The 9078-nt window shown below is 38.8% G+C and overlaps 1 protein-coding gene across 7 annotated transcripts in view; it reads right to left on the minus strand.

Moving 5' to 3' along the window:
• Positions 1-685: 685 nt before the first annotated feature.
• SPARCL1 (SPARC like 1) overlaps positions 686-9078 on the minus strand; it is a 53270-nt gene continuing 44877 nt past the window's right edge. For all 7 annotated transcript variants that reach the window (XM_073891927.1, XM_025873402.2, XM_073891926.1 and 4 more), the window contains 3 exons: positions 8144-8292; positions 7378-7526; positions 686-1141 (listed from right to left, as the gene is read on the minus strand). In XM_073891927.1, the coding sequence (XP_073748028.1) occupies positions 1113-1141; positions 7378-7526; positions 8144-8292 (327 nt within the window). In that variant the 3' untranslated portion in view covers positions 686-1112. The remainder of the gene's footprint in view (positions 1142-7377; positions 7527-8143; positions 8293-9078) is intronic.

Genomic DNA, 9078 nt, shown 5'->3' on the forward strand with positions numbered 1-9078 from the left:
ATATGTAACAAAAACATTTTCTTTTAAATATTGTTAAGTAGAATATAGAAGGTGACAGGTTCTTTTATGCCTTAGTTCAGACCTTGGAAAAAGCTCTATTATGGTGTCTTATTATTTTTGCAATCTAGCCTTTACTGTATTAATAGTTATCAAAGAAGAAAGAGTTCAAATGAAAATATAAATTTTCTCTTATGACTGATTTCTTGCTATCAATTTACAGTAGTAATATTTATCTCTGACCACCTTGGACATTAAGACACTTCAGAGCTTTCTACTGTCTGTGTTATCTTTACATGACTTGTATTTTGAGGACATGAAATGTGTAGAAATTTTGCAAGGCCCCCTTCCCCCAACACACTTGGACAACTGCATGACAGTTAAAATTAGTTGTACTGAGGAGTGTACAGTCATCCATATATTAAATTGAATTTAGTAAAAAAGCACTTGAATTTATTTATTTTTTCTGTTTAAATTTACATTATGACAAAGGACATTAATAAGTATCTACTATTTAGCAACTGAATATTTGTTTCCCATAGGAAACATCTCCCCCAACCACACTCACACTTTTTTTTCTTTTTAAAAGTGGTAGGATCTAGGAAGCACAATTATAATTTGATTTGAAGTGTTAGTCCTGAGTTGGTCTTTCACATACAGTTGTTTAAATAAATGACTGGAAATAAGCTTGAGTAAGCATTTAGATTTTTATTAGGATGTTAAGATACTGAAAATAATACACATTAACAACAAAAGAGCATTATTCCATTTTCTTGAAGTGTACATGATATTATGAACAAAATGATTGTAGTATTTTCTTCAAGTTTTATAATTAGTATCTCATAAATGGATGCAGAGAGTGATGAGTTAAACTCCTGTTCACAAATAGTACACAGTATTTTGCATATGTTGACTTTATTTAAAATTTTATTTCTGAAGTTAATGTTAAATGCTCGGTGCATACACTGTTAGCAAGCAATTACTCTCATTGTCTTCTCAGACATGCAAACATTTTACTAAATATAAATCTACAAGTATTGTGGCTGCATATAATTTCAGGAGTGGTCAGAAACACAGGAGGATGCTGGAATGTATGAGTTCTTTCAAATCATAATTCAAAACAGGAGATTTTCATCTATGTCTTCTGTAAAAAACAAAAACAAAACACAGTTTTAGAAAATAGCCAGAGTAGTAATATAAACACATAATGTCAGAGCTGGGGGATTAGAGAAACCACCTAATAAGACTGTAGGATGGTTCTCAACTCTGGTAGGGCATCAGCATCACCTGTGAAGCTTTAAAAAGATACCATATGGTTTCACTTATATGAGGAATCTAAAAAACAAAACAAATGAACAAACAAAAAGCAGAAATAGAGAACAAACTGATGGTTGCCAGAGTGGAGGGGGTGGGGAGATGGGTAAAATGCGTGAAGGAGGGTGGGAGATATAGGCCTCCAGTTATGGAACGAATAAGTCACAGGGATTAAAAAAAAAAAAGATACAGTGTCAGGAATATAGTCAATGGTTTCCTAATAGCTCTGTATGGCGACAGATGGTAGCTACACTTGTGGTGAGCAGAATGGTAACATATAGACTTGTTGAATCCCTATATTGCACACCTGAAACTAATGTAACATTATGTGTCAACTATATCGCAATTAGAAAAAAAAAGATACACCCTCAGGCCATACCCCGGGCCTCCTGAATCAGAACTTCCAGAGATGGGACAATGGCATGTATACATTTAAAAAGCTCCACTGGTAGTTCTAATGTAGGGTTGAGAAGGACTAGCAGAGGCCCAGCCAAGAAAGTGTCAAATATGTTAACCTCTAAGGATTGTTAAAATATAATAGAAATAAGAAGTATAGTGCCAATTAAATCAAATTTCCAACCAAGTAATTATTATTTTTTGTGTATGCAAAAAGTTAAGAGAGTTAGAGAATGCGGACACCAGAGTCAGGGGGCAGAGGGAGAGGGAGAGAGAATCTTAAGCAGCCTCTATGGCCAGTGCAGAGCCCAGTGCAGGGCTCTATTTCACAATCCCAAGGTCATGAACTGAGCTAAAATTGAGAGTTAAATGCTTAACAGGCTGAGCCGCCCAGGTGCCTCTCCAACCAAGTAATTATAAAAGAACTTGTTGCCACACCTATGAAAGAAGACAGCATCCTTTAGGGGATATAAGCCCACTCCTACCAGTATGGGCCACCCTCACTCACTAATTGTTGAACAAATACTTAAGCAGATAAACCTGAAGCACACTAAGCTACTACCCTGTCTGGGACACCAGGTAATTTTCCTGCCCAATGTAAGTCTCTGCCCAAGAGTAGGAAAGATTATGAACTTTGCCATATTTCTTTTAAATAATGGCTTCATTTGTAAAACGGACATTTTAGTCTCATGACTTGTAAATTTACTTATCGTTGTGTTCATACTTTTTGTTTTCTTTCTGTTGTTTAGATGAGAGATGTCCTTCCTGTTGACTTTAGGCTAATCCTCTGCCTGCGCCCAGGATGTCTCCTGACCTCAGAAATTCTCCCCTAATTTTCATCTTTTGCTTTTCTGTCTTATATCTTCCACCTTTCTTTCCTCACTGGGCCCTTCCTATTAGCATTTAAATATGCTGCATACCCAGCCTTGAGAACAGTGCTTGGCACTATGTGGACCATCAGTAAACATCTGTTGAATGAATGAATGAGTCAGTGTTCAAGCTTATTTTATTCCCAGAAATGCTTCCTTCAACTTTATAGCCAGCCCTCTTTAGCTCTGTCCTGCCTTCAAACAGCCACTCTTTACCATATCTCATCTATTTCTCAGTCTATACAATCTGGCTTCCATCTCTACCATTCCACCAAAATTGCTCTTACTAAGGCCACTCAGGGTATACTTAGTTCTATGTAAAAGGAATGTTCTTAGTCTTTTATCTTGACATCTCAGCAGCATTTGGCACTGTGATCTCTTCCTCCTCTTTGAACACCTCCTTTGACGAGGCACTATCCTGTTTTCTTCCTTCCTTTCAAGAGACTTTTCGTTCTTCTTCGTGAAGTCCTTCTTCCTCCTCTATTACCCAGATATTGTTTTTCCTTGGTGTTCAACCCTAGAGCCTTTTCCATGTAACTGAACACATTTTTCTAAGTAATTCCCTTTTATGGTGCTAATTACTTTTTGTATGCTCATAATCCTCATGTACTTAAATTCCAAATGCTGTCTTGAAAAGCTGACCCATGTATTCATCTATCAACTGTACATTGTCTCCCATGTACCTAAAAGTTCAACGTGTCATAAATGGAAGTTAAAATCTTCCCCAAATCTGCTTCTGTTCTTGTGTTTTCTATCTCCGTGCCTCTGTTTACCTGCCTGGCCTGAGCGGGGAACCTGGGTTTCATACTTCTCTTTCTCTCAATCCCTCTGTCTGCTCCCTGCCCCCACATATTTCCTAGGAAACATTGTCTTATTATTTCTATACATCTTGAATATGTCTATATTCTTTTTTTTAAAAGATTTATTTATTTATTTTGAGAGAGTGAGAATGAGAGAGAGAGAGAGAGAGAGCACATGAAAGGAAGGAGGGCCAGAGGGAGAAGCAGGTTCCTCACTGAGCAGGGAGCCTGATGCAGGACTCGATCCCGGGACTCCAGGATCATGACCTGAGCAGAAGGCAGTCACTTAACCAACTGAGCCACCCAGGCGCCCGAATATGTCTATATTCTTGAATATGTCTTGAATAGTATATTTTTAAATATATCTTGAATAGTTTTCCTTGTCTTTTTCCCTACTGTAACTGCCCTAGTTCAAATTCTCATCAACTATGCCTGAACTTACCACACATCCTCTCAACTCTTCTCGGGCTTCTCCACAATGTAACCAAAAGAATCTTTCTTAAATACAAATCTAGTGAAATCACTCCCTTGTTTAAAACACTTTCATGATCCTCCATTCCTCTTACGATAATGTCTGTAATTGGTTTAGTAGAACCTGCATGATCTGACTCGTTTGCTCTGTTGGTCTCACTTGGCAGGTTCTTCTGAAGATTAACGTGGATACATGGTATGTCATGGGCACTAAATAAATAAGACTCCTCCACCTTTTAATTAAACCTCATTTTTACACATAAGGAAAATGAGACTTGCTGAGGTTAAGCGGTATGCCCTAACTCACATAGCTAGTTAATGACAGAGCTGGAATATTTGAGCACATCTAGCTCAGATAAAAGTCAGTTAAAATTCAGGAAAACACTGGCTAAGATTTATCTTGTCCTTCTGTGGATTTCTCAGCCATGAGGGAAGGAAGAGCATACTTAAAAATATTTTGTTTTGTTTTGTTTTCCCTAGCTACATCCCAAAGCAGTAACTTGTTTACTTATTCTGACTGAATACTAAATATCTGCTTTATTGGTTTACTATGTGATAATTCTTTCCCTTCTTCAAAATAACGTAATCATGGCCAAACCACAGTGAACAAACAAGGTCATTAGGAGCTTTTCGAGTCACTGAACTCTAAGCCCTTCCTGCTCCTCCCAGACAACCGCCCAGTACAGAGCCTGAGACTACATGCTGAAGAGTTGCCAGAAGTTTTAGAACAGTGAAGCACAACTGGTTTCCTTAAATAAATGGACTCCGTTCCAATTTGATCACTCCATTGAAATTAAATGCCATGTAAAAGGGCATACATAAATATGTCCTATCCCAGCTAAGTTTCCCCCTTCTTGACAACGGTGGGGTGGAGGGAGTGGGGTGGCTGTACTTGGGTATATTTTGTCCTTTTTTTTAAATTTAAACTCAGTTAGCTAACATATAGTACATCATTATTTTCAGATGTAGAGTTCAGTGATTCATCAGTTGCATATAACACCCAGTGCTCATCACATCACGTGCCCTCCTTAATGCCTGTCACCCAGTTACCCCATCTCCCCACCCACCTCCCCTCCAGCAACCCTCAGTTTGTTTCTTAGAGTTTAGAGTCTCTCATGGCTCATCTCCCTCTGTGATTTCTTCTCATTCAGTTTTCCCTCCCTTTCCCTATGATCCTCTACACTGTTTTTATATTCCACATATGAATGGAACCATATGATAATTGTCTTTCTCTGATTGACTTATTTCTCTCAGCCTAATACCCTCCAGTTCCATCACGGCTATGTAAATGGTTAGATTTCATCCTTTCTGATGGCTGAGTAATATTCCATTGTGTGTGTGTGTGTGTGTGTGTGTGTGTGTGTGTGTGTGTGTACCACATCTTCTTTATCCATTCATCTGTTGATGGACATCCAGGCTCTTTCCACAGTTGCTATAAACATTGGTGCTGGACATTGCTGCTATAATCACTGGGGTGTAGGTGCCCCTTCAAATCACTACATTTGTATCTTTGTGGTAAATACCTAGTGGTGCAAATGCTATGTCATAGGGTAGCTCTATTTTTAGCTTCTTGAGGAACCTCCATACTGTTTTCCAGTGTGGCTGTATGAAAAGCCCACAGCCAATACCATTCTCAATGGGGGAAAACTGAGAGCTTTTCCCCTAGGATCAGGAACACGACAGGGATGCCCACTCTCACTACTGTTGTTCAACATAGTACTAGCCTCAGCAATCAGACAACAAAAAAAATAAAAAGCATCCAAATTGGCAAAGTAGAAGTCAAACTCTCGCTCTTCACAGATGACATGATACTTTATGTGGAAAACCCAAAGACTCCACCCAAAAATTGCTAGATCTCAAACTTTGTCCTTTTTAACATGGGAATTAGAAAAGACAGTTTTAGCCATTTTTAGGAGTATATTTGAATTTATAAGTAATGTGCTTATAGAATAGATGTTAGAAAGGAAATTGGTATTATTTATGCAGGTCTCTGTCTTAATAGTTTGTTAACTTCCTATCAATGCTAAAAGGGTATAAACAGTATGTTACAGCCAGCCTCCAAGAGCTCCTCCCACATTACAGTAGGGCTGTCTGTCTGACCAACAGAATATGGCAGAAGTAATGTATGTCACTTCTGTGATTAGGTTATAAAAGACATTATAGCTTCAGTCTTAGATTCTCTCACTATTTTCTCTCTGATCACTCACTCTGGAGGAAACCAGATGCTGTGCTGTGAGCAATCCCATGGAGAGGACCACATGGTGAGGAAATGAAGCCTCCTAACAGTAACCATGTGGGTGAGCTTAGAGCAGAACCCAAGCCAGAACCATCCAGGTAAACTACTCTTAGATTCCTGATCTTGGAAACTGTGAGATTTTAAGCTTCTAAGCTTTAGAGTTATTGGTTATACAGCATTAGGCAACCAATACACAGCACTCGGTGCTTACAGAAATACACATTCTTTGCTCATTACAGTTGTGCTTATTTCACAGAATAATATTGCAGAGGAAAAGAGCTAATCTTTTCTGCTTACCTATTTATCAATAAGTAAGTAAATCTTCTGACTCTCTGCTCTTTCTCTTTGATTTCAAGGCATTCTACATACCATGAAGAATATTTTTTAAATGAAGGTCACACAAGTTACCTCTTTTTGGGAAATTCTGACCTTTGATGAACCTACTTTTCTTTATTGAGTGGCTGTACATTCATCCTACTTGTATGTTGTGAACATACATATAAAACCTCTGCTTTAGAGATTTGATGTTTACTGTTGATTTACATTGTACAATCGATTCTGATTCTTCATTTTTTGAACATCTTTCCGATCTTGATTATTAAAAACATGCTTGCTCATAAAAATCAGCTTTAACTTAGGGAAATAAAAGGAAGTACATTAAGACATAACCTAGCAAAACAAATGTCTAAATTCCTCCATTACAGGAGTAAAGAAAGAACCCTTGATTATTATTACTATTATTATTATTATTATTATTATTATTGTCATTGAAGATGCAGTCATGGATTAAAGGCATAATATCTGGATACAACTTGTGATATGAGGCCCAATCTTCAGTGCATCTGTAATGAATTCTAAGATTTTTCTGACATCTCCCACTGGCAGAATGAGACCTGCTGTTATACTCTTTACATACGATTTTTAGAAGTTTGAACCAATACCCAGGTTAAGAAAGGATATAAAATCCCTTCTTCCTCAGAAAGGTAGCCTTCTGACATTTGGCACAGCTCTGTGGATTGACATCATTTTCTTTGGCTTAGGCAACTGCTAAGACCTCAGTATAGTTATTCCCTCCATATTCCCACCTGTTACCCTTTGAAAAAAAGAGTATCGTAAGGGAAGTAGGAAATAACCTTGCCATGACAGCATGTGCACTGAGGGACTTCTACCTGTGGTGCTGCCACCTTGCTGTCTTGAGGTTTCAATCTGAGGACAGAGCAGGACCTCTCTAGAAGGGCTTAGGGCTCTGCTGGAGAAAAGGACACCCCTCTCCCTGGGCTGATGATGAATTTACCTTCTTTAATCCCAAAGCAGTGGCCCCACTCCTTCAGGGTGATGTGCTTATCCTTGTTGGGGTCACACTCCTGAAAGAAGCGAGTTATGCAGTGTTCCATGGGCACCAGAGATGCTCGCAAAGGAGCAAGCTCAGAATGAGTCAAGACTCTGCAATAAAGTAAATGGCAGTGTGTTAACGAGTAGCTTGTGTATCAAAGTTAACTTTTAAGATAACCAAGGCATTTTCCTTCCACAAGGTTGCTACTTATGCCAAATAAATAGTACAGTCATGAAGAACTGCAAATGAAATAAACTATTTATGGGTAAGATGGACAGCGCTTGGGATGTCACAAGGTTTCCTTCCTCGCAGGGAAGTATTCTCCCACCATCTTAGATTTATAGGGATGCCCCCACCAGCAATTGTGTTTGTACAACCTGGCTCTTACCCGCTGACCATACCTGATTGTTCCAGGTGTAGTCACTTGACCCAAGTTGGGCCAATCAGATTATCTTGGGAATTTAGGATCACAGATGAGAAAGAATTGAAGGAGTCTCTGTTGCAGGCTGGGTCCTAACATTTAAACTTGGGAACTGTGCTGTGGCCATATTCTGTTCTTTTCAAAGCAGTTTTGTGTTTACACACCTAACCACACTTGTTTGGCATCTCAATGTTCTAAATCAGAGCTGGGAAACTTCCTAAATTTGTTTAGAATTATCTTTGTATAGATAACTAAGACATTATATCAGGGAGATGACCTAGTAATGGGAAGATAAAGAGTTTTTACCTGTCCATAGGGTGTTGGTCAAGTTCACCAAACTGCCAGTGCACAGGATAAACATACATGTGGTAGTTTTTCTTAAAGTCCCTTAAGAGAAGGTCAATGGAATGGTCCCCAGCCAAGAGCCTCTTTTCATCCAGGTAAATTTTCTTGACCTGGGATTAGGAAGGGAGAAAATCATGGGGGAACCAGACAAGTGAAATGGAATTATCACTTGCTAAACTGCTTAAAGAGTGATAGGGACATGACAGAGGAAAATAAGCCCAGACCATCATATGAGACCAAATGAAATATTTTCTAATCAACACTATAGACTTTCTTATTTCTACAGAGAATAACAGCTAACATTAAAAAACAACAACAACAACCACCTGTGGTTTTCAGAAGAGATTTAAGTCTTTTGATTTTTCTTTTAACCGGGTACTATTCATCACAGTAGGAGAAGGTTTTAATGAAAGGGGCTAAGTTGACCTAAGCAAAATTATTGATAAGTTAGTAAAAAGTCTTGCTTTCCCCCCACTGGTATACTCCATTCTTAGTTCTCTGTGTACTTCTGTCCAGTGTCTGCTCACAGTCTAGCCGTGGTGTGACACCACTTGGCCACCCCCATTAATATTTCCCTGTTTTGTATGTAATGCTCTCAAGATTTTCATGATAATGTATTAAAGAGAGAGGACAGAAATTATTTCTGGGCAATTTACATAAAACTCTCAGCTTGTGATGTTACTCATGAACAAACTGGAAGCAATTAGAACAGGGCGCCTGGGTGGCTCAGTTGGTTAAGCAACTGCCTTTGGCTCAGGTCATGATCCCGGGGTCCTGGGATCGAGTCCCGCATCGGGCTCCCTGCTCAGCGGGAAGCCTGCTTCTCCCTCTCCCACTCCCCCTGCTTGTGCTCTCTCTCTCTCTGTGTCAAATAAATAAATAAATAAATAAATAAA

This window comes from Callorhinus ursinus, unplaced genomic scaffold (assembly GCF_003265705.2).
Source record: "Callorhinus ursinus isolate GAN/ISIS: 27379988/994484 unplaced genomic scaffold, GSC_fseal_2.0 scaffold4, whole genome shotgun sequence".
Lineage (NCBI taxonomy): Eukaryota > Metazoa > Chordata > Mammalia > Carnivora > Otariidae > Callorhinus > Callorhinus ursinus.